Source organism: Typopeltis vanoorti, chromosome 13 (genome assembly GCF_054136105.1).
Source record: "Typopeltis vanoorti isolate ZY-2024b chromosome 13, IOZ_Tvanoo_1.0, whole genome shotgun sequence".
Lineage (NCBI taxonomy): Eukaryota > Metazoa > Arthropoda > Arachnida > Uropygi > Thelyphonidae > Typopeltis > Typopeltis vanoorti.
The window spans coordinates 37861569-37883191 of NC_143561.1; the positions used below are offsets into that span (position 1 = coordinate 37861569).

The 21623-nt window shown below is 36.6% G+C and overlaps 1 protein-coding gene across 1 annotated transcript in view; it reads left to right on the plus strand.

Annotated features, from left to right (window-relative positions):
• Nucleotides 1-21623, plus strand: part of eIF2A (eukaryotic translation initiation factor 2A) — a 270564-nt gene that overhangs the window by 169332 nt on the left and 79609 nt on the right. The window contains exon 13 of the mRNA XM_090402822.1: nt 18816-18979. Coding sequence (XP_090258948.1) covers nt 18816-18979 — 164 coding nt within the window. The remainder of the gene's footprint in view (nt 1-18815; nt 18980-21623) is intronic.

The following is a 21623-nucleotide window of genomic DNA, read 5'->3' on the forward strand; positions in this document are numbered from 1 at the left end:
CTGTTAACTAGGAAATTTTTTGACACCTGAAAATGTCTGCAAATATTTAAAACATAATAAAAAAAATTAAATGCAAATTTTCATTGATTCAGGTGGTTTGTCACTTAGAATATAAAATTTCATTGCAAGTATACAGGCACAACTTTATATTCTTAAAGAAAAGTTTGCTTAAGTGTCAAGATTAGTCTTAAAATCACATTTTTACTACTTTTTATATGTAGTAGTTTTTCTCATTCTTTTAACTAGGAAATTTTCTGTGATGCCTAAAAATGTCTGGCAATTTAAAATATAATTTTTATTTTTATGGCTATTTTGCCTGCTTCTGTTAGGAGTGTCCCTTTTTTTAATGTCATTGGCTTTTTACTCAGGAATTCTTAGGGCATTGCAGATGTATTTTTAGAGACAAATATATGTAGCATAATAGAAGAAATTCGCACATACCTTTTTTTCTTGGACGTTGGTGCCTGTCTTCTTGCTGCGGTGTGCATACTTCTGCTGTTATGGTGTTGAAAGGGGAGTAGGGGAGGGGGATTGGTAATGTGGGAGAATTAATTTGAAAACCCCCGGGTTTTTTTATATATAATATATACATATATATAAATAATTAAATATAATATATACATATATTTAAGGGTGGGCGGAGCACTTTTTTGTAGGGTGGGAAAAGATGAAAAAGTGGGCTCAAATTAGAAACTGTTTTTTAGCGGAAGAGTTTATGGGAAAAGGGGGCCGGGAATAGGGTTGACGGGGTGCGAGCCATTTCGACCGTGTGGGTCATCGTCTGAACTCATGGAGGAAGTGGATGTTATGTCACGTTGGCTTGGTGTTTCTGCCTTTGAAATGTTCGTATTATTGCCTATTGGTCGGAGTTGTGACTTAATTTTTATGTTGTGGAGATTCCAACACCCAGAGATTATGTAGGGCTCCCCTACATAATCTCCTAAGAATTCCTGAGTAAAAAAGCCAATGACATTAAAAAAAAAGGGCACTCCTAAACAGAAGCAGGCAAAATAGCCGTAAAAATAAGTTTTTACCAGGAGTAACATGGGAGTTTTCCCAGAAAAAATACCTATAAAATATAATATAAAATTTTATTAGATATACGAGGGTGGTCTGAAAAGTCCTCTTCCTCGACCATAGATGGCAACACTATCGGCAAGATTTTTTTTTCTAGGTTGGTACATCTGTCATAAGCATCCATGTGAAATTGCAATTCATTCTATCAAGTAGTTTGTTTTATACAGCTGTCTGAAGCAAAAGTGTTGTCTGTATCCCTTGAAATGGATAAAATCAAGTATTGTGTGGTTATAAAATTCTTTGAAAAAGAAGGTTTAATGCCAAAAGAAATTCATTAGAAATTCATAAAGTTTATGGACACTCTTCTCCTTTGTTCTTGATAATTAAGAAATGGGCTGCTAAGTTTAAACGCAGCCATACCAGCCTTGAAGATGATCCACGTGAAGGACGTCCAAAAACAACACTAGAAATCATTGATCAAGTGCACGATACGGTATTGGATGACTGACAAGTCGAAGTGGGTGCCACGCTTGCTCACAGCAGATCAAAAACGCACGCATGAAAATCTCTGAACAGTGCTTGGGGCGTTTATCAAGAATAAAACTGATTTTGTGTGTCGATTTGTTACTATGGATGAGACTTGGATTCACTATTACCCACCAAAATCCAAACAGCAGTCAAAACAGTGGACAGAAGCTGGTTGTTCAGTGCCAAAGAAGATAGTCTGTTCTATCAGCAGGAAAGGTCATGGCATCGGTGTTTTGAGATGCTAAAGGCATTTTATTTATTAATTATCTTGAAAAGGGTAATATAATAATTGAGGAATATTATTCCGATCTTTTCACCAGACTAGACGAAAAAAAATTCTTGAGAAAAGACCAGGTTTGCAGAAGAAAAAAATCATTTCTCATCAAGTAATGCAATGGAAAAATTAAGGGATCTACACTATGAATTGTTGGAACATCCACCCTATTCCCCAGATTTGGCTCACTCTGCTTCTCGACCTTTTGGCCAGCAAAGGTTGGTCGATTGGTAGAGTCTCTGCTACTAATGGCTTAAGGCAAAAGTTAAGCAAGTCTGAGTGCGGTTAGTAGTTGGATGGGATCCATTCATTCGATGCTGTTAGCACTCTCCTGATTACTGGCCATTCGCACAGGGTTAACTTCGGCCTATAAACTGACGTATGTCAGACCTCTGTGCCCTTGGGACAGGTGGAGATATGACATGACTTCTACTATCTCTTCCCAAAACTAAAACTCTTCCTCGCTGGTCAGCGTTTTTCTTCGAATCAAGAGGTGATTGCAGCTATAGAGGGCTATTTTGCAGATCTTACTGAGAACCACTACAGGGATGAGATATGGGTTCTGGAGCATCGTTGGAATAAATGTATTAGTCTTAAGGGAGATTATGTTGAAAGATAAAAATAATTTTGAAATTATAAATTCATTTTTTCATTGTTAGGCCGAGAACTTTTCAGACCACCCTTGTACAGGAGCATTTTTATTTTCTTTAAGAAACGTTTGCCCATGATGGCATTTTCTCAGAACCCATGTGTACCTTGGACATTCACTTGAATATTGAACAAATGGGGTTGGGCTGATAATTAGTGATTTAGGCAACCAAGTTATATATTGCAGAAATTATGATAATAGAAGATAATCAGGTAAGATGCAAGCATCTCTCGGTGTATCATTTGCCTCCCATGGCGTTTCAGCAAAAAGCATCAGAATTCAGACACCAGAAGAACCTTAAATAACCTAAAACCAGAAGTCTTCTGGTCCTTATGGAAACTCTGCAATTGTGTTCCAGACTTGTCATATCTCTACACTCTTCTACTCAACTAACATCTTATCTCAGTACACAGGAGCAAACCTAATCAACCCATTTGAAGAAGAAAAAAAAAAAAGTTATTTAGCATTAAACTACTGACCCATTGCCCTCACCTCAGTTCCAGTTTAAAACAATGGAGATCATCAGCATTCAACTTTGCACTATCTGAAGTTCTTCACGTTAATCAGTTCGTTTTCTACTACTCAAACATGAGCCCTGCTCAGTCTACCCTCTATAATTGTTAGGTCTCTCTCTCTCTCTCTCGTCATTCTCTATATATCATAATAAATGCCTTCCTCATGGTTCTCTTCTATTGCTAAATGACTGCTTTCATTGACCAGTAATCCTATCCATAGATAACTGAGGATAGTACACTCCATTTGTCCTACTCGTCTCATTTGATAAACCTTGCAGTTCTCAGATATCCCTAGCTTAAAGGTCTACAACCAATGTCCAAAAACCTAATTTCTACCATTTTCAGAATACAAGGATAACCTAGTCACCTTCAACACTACAAAACAGCAGTCTTGCCTTTTTTTCTCACAAAAAAGATCTGAAATCCTTATCTTCAGTAATGCACAAATCACCAGACATATCAGCTTCCCCCCCCCCTCCAAACTGACATTTATCTCTAGCCTAAATACATTGAATCAACAGCATCTCCATACACAGCTAAAAGAATAATAGACATTGCATCCATCAATTGGAAAAGACCTGTGTTCGATTCTCATCATAACAAGAGGAATCTTTATATGGACTTTTAAAATAGAAGTGAGTTAGCTGATCTTAGCTAGCAGGTGTTTCTCCCAGAAACTTGGGTTTTTCATCCTGCATATAGCCAGATCAGCCAGAGAACACTCAACAAATAACAGACAATAATACTATTAGTAGACACTAGATGGCATAGTTTATAGTGGCTTAATGTATAGATAGAGCAATCAAGTAGATGGTTTCTTGTGTGGTGTAAACTTCCTAATAATTCATTGAAAAGCATCACATAGGAAAACAGTAGATGGATACTATAGCAAACACCACTGTAATAAATTATATGCTGTAATGAACTAAGGAAAAGTTCCAGCCTAAGTCCTGTAGAACCTATGCTGTTTTAAGCTTCACTATTACAAACAGTAACGCTGAAAATCTTCACTATAGGAAAATGGCACATGAAAAAGTACAAATGCAAACAATAATAGTTTGTTACAGAATAGGCTTAAGAACGAGAAAAAAGTATGAAATTATAAGATTGCATGAAAATTCATCGAAAGACAGTTTACCGAATAGTAATTTGTCAGCTAAACAATTCAGTTAATGTCAATACATCACACAAAATTTGTTGCAAGTGAAATTGATTAAAAACCAATTCAATGATGAAGTTTGATGACCTCCTTTCATAGTTTATCAAATTTTTTTACAACAGTAATGGTCAGATTGAAATCAAAGTGATATTATTATAGACCTTAATCAGAACTTTTGTCAAAAAATAAGCTAGTAAACATCCTTTGCTAGCAGGAAAAGTTTGAAATTAAAACTTGTATGTCATGCCTTAATAAAGGTACCAATACATCATATCATTGTATACAAAAAAAAAAAAAAAACACCACTGATCTTAACTATAAAATTTCATCAGCCAGAGCAGAATTATTAATATGGTTTCAAAATTTTCTAATAAAAGTGAGTCAGTTGGAACTAAAGCTGAACTACGTGAACAACTTCTTGTATGTTTCACAAATCTCAAATTTATTGAATATCGTTGAGTTAGAAAGTTGTTGCAATGTATAATTTTGACACATTGTCCCCTTGTGATATAGTCAATCCAAATGGTTCAACAAAATTTTGTAATAATTTCAAATACCAAATCTGAGTAAAAATTTTCCCCTGGTGTATGGATGTCACATACTAATACTACTACTAGTAAGGTATCACTGAAGCCCTTTGGTTAGATATATCTGGGTTCAAATCCATCTTATGACACAAAGAACATTTATCAATCCCTTTCAACTGAAGGTGAGTTAGCCAGTCTCATACAGAGATGGCATGGTTTTTCAACTATTTACACACATGTACGTACATAAAGCACTTACCGGAACAAGCTACTCCTGGTAGCTACCTCACCAACCATTAATTGAGGAGACAGGAAAATGAGAGGGAGTAATAATAATCATTATTATCATCATCATCAAATTCCTGGTATATACCCTCAGGGGGTGTACAGGATATGATAGTACTAAATGAAAAATCCACCTATATCTTGGTCTTTCTCTGGGTCTTTTTCCTGCCAACCTGGTAGAGAACACTTGTTTTGCTAATCTTTCCTCTCCCATTCTGTTTAAGTGACCATACCACCTGATATTAGCTCTGCTAACGCATTCCTGGATGCTGACAATGTCAAGTTCTTTCCTAATATCCTTGTTTTTAATATGATATTGATGCCATCTTTTCATGTTCCTAATCTTTCTCAGGACTCTCATATCTGCAGTCTCTATAGTCTTTGGTCAAGTGTTTTACTTCTGACCCAGCTCTCAGATCCATAATTTAAAGTTGGTTTGAACACTGTCTTGTACATAGCTAAATTTAGTGTTTTGGCTAATTTCTCTCTTATTCCATATGAATTTATTCAGTTGACTTCCTACCATACCTGCTTTGTTGAATCTGTTGTCTAATTCCATATTTAATTTACCATCTTCACTAAAAATCATGCCTGAGTAGCTGAAATGTTTTACTTGTTTTATAGGTTCTCCATTCTTATTATTAATAAACATTTTTGTTATTGTTATTATTAAGTGTTTAATTAGGACTGTAAGGATTCCATGCAGTGAAGCATCCGAACCAGTACACTTTAGCCAGTAAATGACCCATTCAGTTTAACTGCTATTAATGAATTACACTCCAGTTTGCAAAATGTTGATATTCTGATGTTAAGGATAAGAAGATGCAATTGGCAAGCATTCCCTCATGAATTTCATGAACACAATGTGATGTTTTTCACAAATTCTTTTCCATGTTAGTTTGCTATGGTAAAAAAGATCATGGTTAAAGTTTGTATTTTATATGTTGATTTTATGATTTATAGTTTTTCATCCCTTCGGAAACAGATTATCATCTGGATTTTCTATTTGTGCGAAGCCCTCTACTTGCGTTTTTGATGAAGATGATTCATTTCATCTACTTATTTGATTGCTGTATTTTAACTTTAAATTCAATAATGGGAGGGGGAATGAGAATGGAAAGTCATTAAATAGTAACAGAACAATCAAAAGACATTTCTATAGGTATGGAGTGAGGAAAAGGATTAATAATCCTATTATTTTGTTACAATGAAACATAACCAGTGCAAATTACTGAAGCCATTAGCTCAGTGTAACAGGTAAACTGTTAACATATGAAGATCAGAGGAAGTAATATATTTATATCACTTCCTCAGGGTCTGTCTGTGTGCACGTGCATGCACACACAGATCCTGAGATATATAAATCTGTACTTGGGTAAGAAATTCACTCAGCCCCACATATTGCATCATCCCAGTTCTCATGTGTCTCTTGCTGTGAATGCATCTATATAGTGTTGTGCATATTTTCATGTTTTTGGTGTTTCATATAAATATTATTTGCAATAGTGGGTGGTAAATGTATCCTTGAATCAAAACGTGAACTATCTCGCAAATGTACTGCAATCAATCTAGAGATTAAATAATAAAGAAATATGAAGGTGGACAAAGATTATCAGGTATGGCACTTGAACTCAGTCTTGGGGTATGAGCAGTAAATACCATAGTAAAGAATGCCTCACATATAAAAGAACATGTTAAAGAACAGTCAGCATGAAAACAACCATAATAAAAAATAAAAAATGTGTAGGTTCACTAACAGAGACAGAAAAATGCTTGCAATATGGATGGAAGGCCAGATCCAGAAACATGTTCCTTTGAGGCTTATGACAATACAGGCTAATGGAAGAAGTTTCTTTAAGGACCTTAGGGGGAAATATCCTGAAGGAACACAGTCATTTGCTGGAAGCAATGGTTGATTTGCACATTTTAAAAATTGTGCTGGCTGTCAAATGGTTAAATTGTAAAATATATTTGGTGTGCTCGGTGTGTAAGAATTATCCAACTGGATATGGTGTAAATTTATCTTTTATGTATTTAATACAAGATGTATTAATCTATGTAGACAACTACTTTGTAGATATAAAAGAATCTGGTGATTTTAAATATATATTTCTAATGAAATTTTAAATTAATTAAAAAGAAACTGAACATGTTATGGGTGTTTATGCATTCATGTACCTAGCTATAGCTAAGTATTTGCTTAGCTACAGCTAGTATATGTATCGAACAAGCTGATACTAGGGTGTATATTTAGGTGTTTTGGATCCAAAGACATTTTTAGGGATTCCCAAATTCTTCTCTCAGTTATATTATAGCAGTGGTGTAATAGTTCACACTTATCCCATAACACTTGGTGTCTCATTGCCGAGATGTCTTGTTGGCCAGACGAAGAGGTTACGTGTTACAAAACTGAGGTCTCCTTCTTTGGTATTCAATATCTCTGTTGTGTTCTTCAATGCATTGTTCGATAGATTTTTCTCTCTGTCCATAGTAAGATGACCTGCATTCGCACCATAGTTAGTAAACACCTGGATATTTTAGTCGGTCATGTCGGTGTTTTAGGGATCTGAGTGGTATGCTATGCTTTTTGCATGGCTCCTGCCGGTCTTTTGTGTTTTGTCATCAGTAAATAATTTCCCACCATTTTTTTTTTCTCTGTTTCCAGTAATTTATTTCTTGTGAATTGTTTCATTCTATTATTGGCAATTTTCTTTATATTTCTCTTGATTTCCTTTGCCAAAAAGAAAATAAAAAAACTTTGTATACTCAAGATACTGTTCGCCAGCCATCCATAGAATACTGATCACAAGTTTGGGAGTAATGCACCAAAAACCTTCCCCCCCCCCCCCCCCCCCAAAAAAAAAAATATAAAAAAAAAAAAATTGATGCTGTCCAGAGGATAGTGATTCAGCTGATAGATGATCTCTCTCTCTCTCTCTCTCTCTCACACACAACCATAATTTCAGCTGTCTTTGGTAGAGATGCTTCTCTGGATACTGCTCCCCGAACTGGCATCTATAATTCCTCCATTTTCCATCGGACTTGTTAAAACACAATCAGTGGTCCAACATCCCTTTGTATTCCATCTGCAAATGAACTGAACCCGCTTTTTCTTCTGCTCTCTGGAATAGCCTCCCTCACAAAATCCCCCCTTCCATCCCAGCAACTCCAACCTTCCAAAGTTCATTTGATGGTCAACTTTTGATAATAGGGCCATCATTAACCAAGAATATTAATGATCTACCAAAAAAAAAAAAAAAAAAAAGCCGTTTGCAATACAAATAAACAGAAAGGAAAGTACAGTTAACTCTCAAGCTAACTCATAGGAAGCACAGGTAGTCTATGCTATGAATGGCTTGGTATAGCGAATTTCTTTGAGCATAGCATTGTACCTGTGGGTTGTGGTTGGGACTTTTAATTTTTTTATAATGAGTGAGTTTGTTATAGAGAGAGTCAACAGTAGAATGCTAAGATCAATGCCACCTCATATAGATCAGCATTACATTTTAAAACCTAAATAACCATTCAACGCATAGTGCAAAATGATTGACTTTACAACATGTATATTCAACTGATCATTTTAATAATAATGAATATTCTCAAAATTGAATCGGATATTTTCATCTGATAATAACAGTTTATGTGAATTATGACAAATTCAAAAGGTACAACAAATAATAGTGGATTTCATGTTCATGTAATGAGCTTGTGCATGATAGAAATAACATTACTATCGATGAATAAAGTGTATTTTGTGTTCATGGTATAAGCTTATAAATGATAGAAATAACATTACTAATGATGAACTATACCTAATAACATCATTTACAAATTTGAGGTGGCTCCTGTTTGTGATGCCTTTGCATTGTTCATGACTAGACTTATGGGAGTTCTGGTAACAAGTGTAGTATTGGTGTTCTTAAAGTAGTCTCTTCTTGATCATCCAGTTTGTCCAAAATATGTCAAGATGGTGTTCATAAGGCATGTGAAAGAATCTAGTTGGGTCTGCCAGTAATGCAGGTGTTTGGAACCCACAATGTTAAGAGTTGCATGGAGCCAGGTTGTGATTGCCCATCATGGGTTGGATCTTCTTTGAGGTTAAAACTGTTAAGCTACATAATCCTTTTGATGGTATCCAATTCCTGTTATAGGTCATCGCATTGAATAGTGTTTTGAATAGGGTTTTGCCTAATGCATAATTTTTAGTATGAATGATGCACAGAATCCTGTCAAATAGATTGATCTTTGTCTGTTTTCAATATTACAGCTTCCATCCCTGGAAGCTGTATTAGGAGGTTGTTCTTGTTCTCTTCCTATCTCCCGTCATGCTATGAAAAATCTCATCCACATTAATCTGGTAATTACTTCTTACCAACTTATATGTCTCATTCATGTCTCTCCCTCCTCCTCCTATCCACTAAGCTCAGCAATGTGCATTGTCTCAACTTGTCCTCATACGTTACATTCTAGAGACCAGAAAATGACTTAGTCGATCATCTCAGGATTCTCTCTAACAACTCTTCATCCTTTTGAAGACTAGATGACCAAATCTGTGCCCAGTAATCCGTATGCGGCTTAGTCAAACCCTGTACAGTAGAATTATGGCATCCTTACCTCTGTGTCAGTGTACTCTGCGTTATTCTCATAATCGCCGTGTTGTCCTCACAATTTTATCCACCATCACCCTCCAGATCTTTCATTTCCTCCACCTCTAAGATATCTCCCACCAATCCTATACTCTGCATTGCATCTGTTTCCCACCTTACACTTTGCCATATTAAACTGACATCCCCCACGTACACTCACCCTTTCAGAAAGTCTTTTCAAGTCCTCTTGTAAGGCTACATCTGCTCTACTTTTCATAACTCTTCCTAACTTTGCATCATCTGCAAACAACTGTATATTACCATTTAAGCCCCTTGCAGTGTCATTTATATACAAATTAAACAACAATGCCTCCAAAACAGACCCCTAGAGTACACTGCTAATGACTTTCCTCTTCTGGAATATCACTCCCCTATACACAACCTGCTGATCAGACAGCCAATCTCCAATTCAGTGCACTAATTACTATCCAACCCTGTCTTTTCTAATTTAACTACTATGCCATGTGGCAATCTATCGAAAGACTTTGCAAAAATCTAAATATACTACTGCATATGTATCCTCCTTGTCCAATGTATTCATCATCTTGTTATAATAAGCAAGCAGATTACTAAAACACAGTCTTCCTTTAGCAAACCCATGCTGTCCATTAAAGAGAATTCTGCTATTGTCAACTCAGTTTTGAATCCTTGTCTGACCACAACTCTTGACAAGCTAATTGTCCTGTAATTCAAAGCCCTAATCTTATCACTCCCTTTATAAAGCAGAACAATTTTGCCCTCTTTCCACTCCTTTGGAACTTGGGCTAGTCTAAGACTCATGTTAAAAAAGTAAATTAAAGCTGTTAACTCACAACATTCCCTCAAGACACATGATATACCATCAAATCCCATTGCCTTGTTGACATCAAGCTGACTCAATTCCTCGCATACCTCCTTCTTACTCACCATCAATGATTCCAGCACTATTCCCACTACTCTCAAGTTTTGCATTATATTACAATCACAAGGATGAATTACTTTAATGAACTGCTCATTTAACATCTCTACTATATATTTCTCAGTGTTCATCATTTTCTCATGATCACTGACCAACATCATCCTCCCATAATCATTCTTCCTTCTACTGGCCACTTATCAAAAAAAAAAAAAAAACCTTCATTTGATAACTGATACCCCCACTGCACTTTCACTACCCTTACCAAGCATGCCACCTTCCTTGCTTGCTCTTTGTACTCCTCGTGTAACTGATTTTTGAACTGATAGAATATACATATTCAGAAACCAAACATCTGTGCGAAAGTGGGGGAGTGAGTTGGTAAGAGATGGGTCATTAATAAATAATTGCTCTCCTCTGTATTGAGTCAAGCTCTTAGGGGTCCCACCCCATATGTGAGAGCAGTATTCAATAGCTGGGCAGATTTGTGATTTGTATAATCTTAACAGCTGTTCAGGGGTGAAGTAACGTCTTGAGCGAAAGAGAAATCCTAGTTTTTTGAAGCTGAGGATGCAATGGTTGTGATGTGTTTATGCCAGGAGAGGCTTAATGTCGGAGTAATTCCAAGAAGAGAAATCTCAAATTGTCTGGAAATTTGGATATTGTCAAAAAGAATACTGGGAAAAAATGGTTCTTTTTTTTTTTATGCGAAATAGGACAGAATTGGGTTTTATTAGCGTTGAAATTGATAAGGTTATCTGAACCCCATTGGAGGATGGCACAGAGATCAGAATTGAAGGCTGTGGTGGATAAGGTGATTTGTGTGGAGTAAGGTTTATCAAAAGAAAGGGAGGAGTGCAGTGTGCTGTCGTCTACAGAACTATATATTGGGTTGGAGATCAACTGAAGTAGGTCATTGATAGCAGGAAGAGGGTTGGTGAGAGGATAAGGAACCATCCAACCTCACACACAGTGTGTGTCCAGACAGAAAGTTGGCAATCTAACTACAGAAGTCCCGAGACAGACCAAATGATGGTAGTTTACTTAGTAAACCTTTGTGCCAGACCTGGTCAAAAAGCATTGGGGATATCAAGTGCAACCACTTTAGATTCGCCAAACTTCTCTGTGGCATTTGTCCAGAGATGGGTGACGTGTGAGCAGATCTCCTGTTTATTTATTTATTCGCATGGCATGAATAACAACACAGTACAATACACTGTCACTTTAAAAACCAATAAAATTAAAAGGTTACATCCATATTGATCAAATAGTTCATAGCTTCGGGTGTAGCACTTAAAAAGTCCAATTTGTCTCCTGAATATGCTCTGAGATAACACTGAGTCACAATATGGTCCACAGTTTGTCTTTGAGCTCCACAATCACAATGCAGGGATGGTCTTTACCCCATTTAAAAAGCATGTCTGCACATACACCATGACCAGTTCATATTCTATTAAGCGAGTTCAGGATTTTCATGGGAGGTGTGAGCAAGCATCAAAACTTTCTTGTAATTCTTTCAGAGAAAATTTTGTGATGTCATCTGACTGGCTCTCCCACTGTTCTTGCCACTTTTGCTTCAGGTCAAAGTTAGATTGTAGTAGTAGTTGGGCTAATTGTAGTGGTGGATGTCTTGATCTCAATCGTCATACACTTAAGTCTGGGAGATCTAAATGTATTGGTAGGGCTGTGTTCTCCAAGATTTTCTTATGTTCGGTGGAACAATGTTGCTAAGAGCTGGAAGCCAGTGTGTGTGCGCGTTGATTTAATTGTGCAAATTCTTAACTTAGCAGAAATGTTTGTTAGATCTTGCTTGTAAGAGAGCGTGCGGTCCAGGATCACGCCCAAGTACTTCGGAAGCTTATTGTGTCGTAGTAAACATCCTTCAAAGAAGATATGTAAAGTGACATCTGCCATGTGATTATTAAGGTGAAAGCTTGATACTTCTGTTTTGTCTGGATTGAGCTGGTACTTCCATTTTTTGTAATATTCACCTATTGTTTTCAGATCTTTTGTAAATACTTCTTCAGCCTGACTCATGTTTTTGTGTCGAATGGCAATTACAGTGTCATCAGCATAACAGAACTTGCGTGAGATGGTAGCAGGCAAGTCATACATTTATAGGTTATAAAGTAAGGGTGCCAATACTCGCCCTTGTGGTAGACCATTATTAAGTTTTTGTTGTCGGGGCATTTTGTTTCCTAATATAAAGAAACGTTCAGTGAGCATGGAGAAATTAAGTATGCAGTTCATTTACATGGGACAACGGTAAGAAATTTGTATATAAGACCTTCATGCCATACTGTATCATAGGCTGCTGTTAGGTCCAAGAAGACAGCTGATGTTTTCTCTTGCATCTGAAATCCAGCTTCTATGTATGATGTTAAAGTGAGCACTTGATCACAGCAACCACGTTTTTCTTCTAAAACCAGCTTGTTCACTCAGGACATGCTGCATAATTGGTATGGACAATCTGTTATACAGAAGGCATTCTAACATTTTATAGGTGCAACTCAATAAAGCAATAGGTCTGCAACTTTTTGCCTCCTGAGGTGATTTTCCAAGTTTAAGAATAGCAACTATTTTTGACTTCTTAAACTGGCTAGGTAGTCGGCCAGTCAATAATATATCAGAAAAGAATTCACAGAGCCATTTTATAGTATTTGACTCGCTATTAATCAGAAATTCAGGATGGACACCGTCGAAGCCTGGGGCCTTGCCTGCTTTGATATCTTTTATGATGGCTATAATGAAGATTGAGGCATATTGTGAGAAAGCAGGAGTCATTTGTTTTAAAAGCTCTAAGTTCTTTCTTAACTTTCTTGGTATGTTCGCGGTCCCTAGGTGCCCTTGACATATTAACGATTTGATTAGCTATTTTCTCATGGGAGATAATTGTGCTTTTTCTTTTAGGTAGGTTAGTTGTGGATAGTTGTTGGAGAAGATTCCAAGCTTTTCTACTTGATCGTTTGAAGTCAAGGTTTTCGACCGTATCAGTCCATTTTGTTTTTCAAGATGAGTTCAGGCTGTGTAGTAATTCATCTGCTATTTCAGGATCTTCACTTTTCAGGAACTCTCTATAGAGATATTCACTCTCTTCATTCCATCCGGGGACAAAATCTTTTCTGTAACCTCTAGGGATATATTTTTTCGCAGTTGATATGATTGCTCCTACAAATCTCTTGTACTCCACAACTATAGCAGGTATCCAACGAACACGTTTATCCAATTCATTGAAAAATTTCTCCATTTTGCTTTTTTAAAATTCCAACGCGGTCGTGGAAATGAACTTGTTATAGGTAGTGTCATACAAATTTCCAGTAACATTGGTCGATGTTGACTGTGTGGGAAGTTAGAAAGTACATATCATCTTGCTGGTAATGGTTGCCCTTCTGTGTTTATTGAAACAAAACATAAGTCTGGATTAGACTCTGTTTGCCATGCTGATGATCTAAAGGTGTTTCTATCCTTGGCATCAAATACAAGGTGTATATTATTTATTTCTGCCCATTGAACAAGGGTAGTACCGCAGTCATTGTTATCACGGTACTTCCATTCTTCATGATAGCTATTAAAATCACCAATCCATACTGTTTGATGTCTAGGTTGTGGGATAGATACCAGTGGAGTAAGAGAGAGTGTGTGTGGGTGACATAGGATAGGAGTCAGTTCTGGTGGGAAAACTTTCAGGAAAATTGGAGGAATGCTATCAGGGCCATGAGACTTTTTTTTTTTTTTTTGTGTCTAATTTGGACAGTATTTTTCTAATCTCTTTCTGGCAAAAGGATATAAGGGGCATTGTATGTTGGACATCTGAAATGGTTGGGAGACATTTACCATTGTCAGTTATACATGCACTGGAAGCAAAGTGTGAAGCCAGAAGATTGTTTTTTCTGTGGGTGATGATGATGCAATAGAGCCATCTGGGTATGATGTGGGTGGGAATAATGTTGGGCAGAAGTTACGGCGAATTGCTTTGGCGAGAGACCAAAAGGCTCAGCTGCTGTTTGGACAGGCTGCTAGTTTCCTGCTTTTTGCTCTTTCGAACTCTGTTTTGGAAGCATTGATTTTTTTTTTTCCCCATGTATTTAGAAGCTTTAGAGATTCAGTATTAGCTCTAAAGGATGATGGGTTCTTGATTTGAGCCAGTTACAGTATGTTTGGTTTTTCATTTGTACAGCCTTGACACATCTTTTGGGGAACCAGAGCAGTTCAGAGTAGTGTGGGGAATGTGTGTTTCCATGCTTATGAGGATTACTTTGGTGATAGGGTTGCATATGTTTGAGTTGGATGGCTGGAAGCAATAGTCCAACCATGGGAATGTGGTATAGAAGTTGCACAGGCTGTCCCACTTGGCACTGTTATAATGCCAAACTACTCTTGTATGGGAGTGGTTGTGTAAGCGTTGTTGCTTGGGGGGAGGAGATGAGCACTAGATTGTGGTCAGAATTACCTAGGGGCCCCACTAATTTCACTGTCTTCATGTTGGAGGCTTAATGGATTGTATACAGCACTCAGAAAGGATCAAAACAGAATTTCATACTTCCTATATCAGTCATTGAGACATCTTCAGGGATTACACAAAAAAACTAATGTAACATATACACAAATACCATACAATACTAAGCTCAGCCACGTGGGTGACTCTAAAGTCCTATCTAGGTAGAGCGTCCTCTAAGGGCGGTTGTAGGTGGCCTGGAATGTAAGGAGGGATTTCTGATAAATGTTTCCCAAATCTTAGGAAGCTTAATGCAACCGTATTTATTAAGATTTGGTTGATTTCTGAAGGCTGCTGCTGATTCTAAAAATAGTCTCTTTTTTGAATTTGCTGTGGCGGAGCATGGTGGTTTTTTCCATGAGATCCTGTGGATTGTATCCAAGACATGGTCAACCGGGCCTGACTGACCATAGTCGTGGTTGCAGATGTATGACTTGTGTTCCTTCAGGCGGATGGTTGCTGATCTGCCTGTCTGTCCAAAGTATGCCAGCTTACAGTAGCAGGGTACTTTATAAACTCCAGGCACTGAGAGAGAGAGGAGGGAGCTGATCTTTTGTAGAACGGATAAGGGTAGCAAGTTTGCAATGGGGCATAAATGTTGTGTGTAGGTTGTACTTTTTTAAAATCTTGGCTATTTTTTCTGATGTGCCACGGATATAGGGTATGGTGATGGCATTTCTAAACTCTTTCTGAAGAGAAGACCAAGGAATGAGGGAGGACCTGATTATTTTTTTAATACTGTGATCGCTGTAACCATTGGAGAGGAAAGTGTTGTGTATGTTGTCAAGCTCAGTTGTAAGGGAGGTTCCACTGGAACAAAGATTTTGGACTCTCTTGGTTAGAGTTTTAATAATGCCATATTGTTGAGAGGGATGGTGGTGGGAGAGTTTGTGAATGTGATCCTGTGGATTGCGTGTGCTTGAGTTTTCTGTATACAGTGAAAGAAAGTGTACCGTTGGGAAGGCATGTAACTTAGGTGTCTAGGAAGGGTAAACAATTGTTCTTTTCCTTTTCCATCGTAAACTGGATTCTTCGATGTAGGCTGTTGAGGTGACTGAGGAAGGAGTCTAATGTGTCTGGGCCATGAGGCCAAATAGAGAACACATCATCTACATATCTTAACCAGATAGAAGGTTTGAGAGGGGCTGAATCTATGGCTCGTTTTTCAAAATCTTCCATATAAAAATTGGTGGTGGTGGTGGGACCCATGGTGGTACCCTCTATCTGCTTGTAGATTTTTTTCTTCCAAGAAAAATAACCAGAATTGATGGCAAAGGAAAAGAGATCTAAGTTTTTTAACTTGTGTTTTTGTGGGGGTCGTGTTCTAGTGGAATGTAGGTAGAGTGATCTCGGAGGATAATCTCGATTTTTCGATTGTATTCGGTGGCATTAAGAACGACTGTAGCATTACCCCTATCCGCTCTGGTGATGACGATACTTTTTTCTTTCCATAATTTCATGAGAGCAGTGCGTTGGCCGGACGATAAATTACTTTTTGGAGGCGAGGATGTTGGCGACGTCAAGTCTGATGTTATTTGCCATCTCCGGTGCTAAGCGACAGATCCCACGTTTGATGTTATACATTACATCAAGCACCTGCACTTCTTTCGGTGCGACCGCGAATCCGGCCGCATAATCTTCACAGGCATGGAAACACACATTCCCCCACATTACTCTGAACTGCCATTACCTAACTAAACCCTGGTTCTCCAAAAGATGTGTCAAGACTACAATTTCACTGTGTATTTGGATGGGTCATTGGTGAGGAAGAGATCTAGGGTGTTTGGGGAGTGGTTCGGGTATTCTGGTTGGCATCTGAACAAGTTGTGTAAGGTCAAGTGATGGCAAATGTTTCAGCACCTCTGCCGGCAAGATCTGTACAACTGGAGGAGGAAAGCCAGTTGGTGTTGTGGACATCAAAATCTGATTTCACTTGTGAAAGTGGGACTGGAGAAAATCAGTTTTTAAGGAGAGAAAATTAAAAGCGCTCAGAGTAGTTGTTGCATTGGGAGAGTGATAGAGACAGTAAATGAATTTGACTGAGTGGGGAAGGGATATTTTCAGCCAATTGAAAATATTTTTAATGGAATGGAATTATAATGAGAGGGAAGCCTACATCAGAAGACCTTCAACCCAATCGCCCAAGAATACCAATATTGCCCGCTAGGAGGCACCATCAGGACTTTAGGAGAAATAATAGCTTCCTGCTTCTTCCTCACTTACTGTTTGTTGTGCCTGTGTGCACGTGTCTTGTTCTTAAGTTTCTTGAAAATGGCAACGTGACGTTGCCGAAATATTGAAGTATATTAAAATTTATTTTAATGTATATCCTAGTTGACGTTGTAATTTCCTTGAATTATTTATAAAAAATGCATAACCAACATCTAAGCCTTTCCACGAGCATGAGAGGGAAGGAATCCTATTATAATTCCATTTTGCTTGATGAAATTATTTGAAAGAAAATTATAATCCCCCTATCCCCTCCCTCTTGGCTAGAATTGTGTTTTTAATGGCAAAATTCCTCTGTGGCTTTTGGTGAAATGGAATTGGAAACTTTCCATCCCATCAATTTTCATTCCAGACCAAATGGAAAAATCTTGTAATTGTTTTACTAGCTTTATTGTTTCAGTCAGGCCATTTTAATGGCACAAAACAAAATTATTTTGCTCCTATATATCTGCCAGAGATGGCTCTAAGAAAATTGTTGTGTTATGGTGCATATAGAATGTACTTTTTTTACGATTGTTTACAATTATTGCCTACTTGGTATCACTCTGGTTTCAGAGCATAATCTTTTTAAAGGGTGAATTATTAGGGTGTGGTAAATATTCAAACAGTACTTATCTATATAATGACACGGAATTAATTTAATTTACTTTGCAAATAGAAACACAGTTATCCAAACCTTTTTGAGTTTATTTTCTATTATTTTCCCTCAAAGTAATGATTCCTGAGATGCTCTGGTCCTTGAACTTGAATCAAGTGTATCTGGTATAACTTTGCAACCTTATTCACATTGGATCTGTAAATTGTATCACAGTATTCTTGTTGAGATTCAAAATACATTAGAGGTGATTTAAATCTCAGACATCTCTAAAATTTCATGTCAAAAAAAAAAAAAAAGTAAATTCAAGAAAATTTTTTTCTGAAGTAGTTTAAAATGGATTTCCAGACTCCTTTTGACTTAATGAATGCTCTGCTGAAAATCTGATTTATAATTTAACACAGAATTTTACATCATAAGTCCTTATAAAAGAGGGTAGGGATAAATGCATGTGATAACAAGCATTTAGTGAGCTTTGATGTAAAGCAAACTTTATTGACATTATTAATGTCGATAAAAGAGCGACATGAAATTTCAGTAATCTTAGAATTGTAAAAAAACTGTGGATTTAAAATGAACTAGGTAGCATTAATAACTGAATTTAACTTTTATCTGAAATGGTCAAAAATTGAATTTTGTATAATTTGATGCAAATATTAAGTTAAATATTAGTAAATATTTACTTAAATATTTGCTATTAAGTAATAGCAAAGTATTAGTAAATATTAAGTAATATATATAGAAGTGCAGGCATCTTCAAGATGCATGTAGGTCTATATTTCAAATACTCATTTTTGTATTCATTTAAATTGACTACAAATATTTTCATTTTCTACTGTTCTCTAGACTTTGCATAGACTTCTTGTGGACTTATGTAAAATAAAATTAGTTGCCCACGACACCATAGTCTTAGTCATAGAATTAAGCACATGAAGAATGATTTTCTCATTAATTAGTAAATATTTTTTGTATGAAGAATTTGAAATTAATTCTTATTTTAGTTACAAGATTTGGCACTATACTAGCAGTTTGTTATTTGAGAAATCCTGGCATGTAGATGATGAGTTATTTGAAATAATCTGGCAGCAGTTTCCTGAAGGCACATTCAAAGAAAAGCCAGTTCGATACAATGCTGTACCAGGCATCCAGTCATCAGAGCCTGAAGGTATACAATGCAATATTGCACTTCTTGTTTTACAACCATTATTTCTTTTTTATTAAGTTTTATTAAGACTATGATAAAGAGCCAAGAGGCTATTTTTTCCGGCGGCGTAAATTAAGTTAAGGGGATAATAAATCCCTCATTATTTTAAAGCTGGATATGAAACTCAGAGATTGAAATCTAAGAGTTTCATGCCGAAGAACTATCCGACTTTAAAATAATGAGGGATTTATTATCCCCTTAACTTAATTTACGCTGCCGAAAAAAAATAGCCTCTTGGCTCTTTATCGTAGTAATAATATATGGGTACACCGTTCTTGCAATTCGTATAGTAGGGGTATGTAAGTTCATTTCACTTAAACCTTGATATTATCCAGGTCTACCTACTCAGTGATGAGACCTCAATGAAGGTTGAAATCGGTCTGGGTAGTGACCTCTCCTCATAATGTAAAACAGTAATACATCTCCTAGGAGCTGTGTTTTACATTATGAGAAAATATTAAGGATAGTGACGGAGCTTGCTCCACCTTTGCTCTGAGTTGCCCTAGTGTTGTACCACCCAGGTGTTGACTTACGCTTGGACTCACCGATAGTTCTTTGACGTGAAACTCTTAGATTTCGATCTCTGAGTAGTGCATTTCAATATATATTGCCATATACTCATTTATAGTCAACACATATTAGAGGTAATTCTTTATCATATTCATAATGTTTTTCTAGCAACTGTCAAGGAGTAAAAATGTGATCTGTTGTTGACTTTCACCTTACAGAAGCCATACTGATGCCCTGCTGTAATGTTTGAAGCATATCCATTAATTCTTTTTCAGATCAGTGTAGACAGTAACTTTTAGCAAGTATCAGAGAGATCTATAGTTAATTATTGGTTATGATAGGGTCTCATCTTTTAAAAATAGGGCACAGTATGGCTGTATTCCAGTCAACTGGAATTTCTTCTTTTTGGCATATCAGCTTGATAATTTCATAAATCTCAGTTGTTAAAGGTGTTCCTCCAATTTTTAGAAATTCTACTGTAATTTTATTCTCACCACCTGCCTTATTATTTATAGTACTTTAATAATATTCTCAACATCAGTCAGAGATGACTCCTCAATTGTGGATTCTTCAACATTTTCTTCTAAACATTGTACCTCCATTATAAGGTTTTCATTTGATAGTGGTGATGAGTTGTTAAGTAATCTTCTCAAAACATTATTTGAATTCCTCAACATTTTTTTTTACTTGGGTAATTAACCCTCCATGGTTGTGCTTTGGGAAAGGGAATGGTACGCAGTAGTACATGTACCATCACCTTTGTTAACACTGACACATGATATATGGATGCAGTACACTTAGAAATTTGTAATATCAGTACTTTCGTATGTGTTTGCCTACTATCCAGCAAGTTATTTGCTGAAATTTGCATTTTTTTTTACTATGTCTATTGTAAGATATTTGCCATATTAAATTTTCATTAAAAATGTATACATTACGTTTTACTCATTTTTTATATATTCTTACAATAATTTTATCTTCATTCAGCTGTTCAAGTTTTCCTGCTAGCAAATATTGAGTACTCACACTTATTGTTTTTTTCATATTTGATTCTGGTCTATATCCTCTTTTAAGTATTCTACTGCATCTGAAGAACCTCTCAGAGTTATATTTGTATTATTTTCAATTAATTTTTTCTCTGCTAGCATTTTCTCTGAACGCAGTATTTTACTAGTTAAATTTCTGCAGATCCTATAATTTTCAGTATTTTCTTGTAATGAGTCCTGTAAGCATTTTTAACCTCAACTTATGTTTCTTATAGTTTCTTTACATACATTATTGACCCATTTGTTTTTCTGTTTGTGAATTAAAGGATTTTTTTGGCACAACGAGTAATAATGTTTTATAATATAATACCTAAGATAAACATTTTCTATGTTTCTCTCAGATATATTATATTTCAATACTATATTAATTAGTATTTTGGTTTCACGCATTTCTCCATTTGACAGGATTTTAGCATGAAATGTGCTTATTTATTTAGCGTAATGGCTCACAGATGAAAAGTTACATCACATTAATTCTTAATATATATGAACGTAATAATAGACATGTGTACAATAATAAGACATAATACAGTCATAAAAGAGACACTCAAGACACTCTACAACTGTGTGTCTAGGTTGATTATCCAGTCAACTGCACTTGGTGTAGCATGGATGAAGTCCAACAGGTTTCCATTGTATGCACGTTGGGCGCATTCTAGTGTAATATGATTAATTTCTGGCAGGATGATCCAGAGTTGCACCTGGATGAAGCAATCATGCCCCATTTGTAAAGGTGGTCTGCACATCTGCCATGATTGGTGCGAATTTGGTTAAGGTAGACCAAGTTTTCCGAGGTAGGTCAAAACCCGAAGGCATCCGTGTTGGATCCACTGGAAGTCCTTGTTGAGTGTTACACCAGGACTCTTTCCACTTCTCCTTCATGTTGAAACTTGTCTCCGCAAGATTTTTTGCTGTTAACATTGGAGGGTGCCTTGACTTTAGCCTGTTTATTTCTAGGGGGTGTGATGTCTTTGTGGATTGGAAGATTTTGGATTTCCATGATTTTGCTGGGGAGGTTGGATGTTGCTTAGCACTGGGAGCCAGTATGT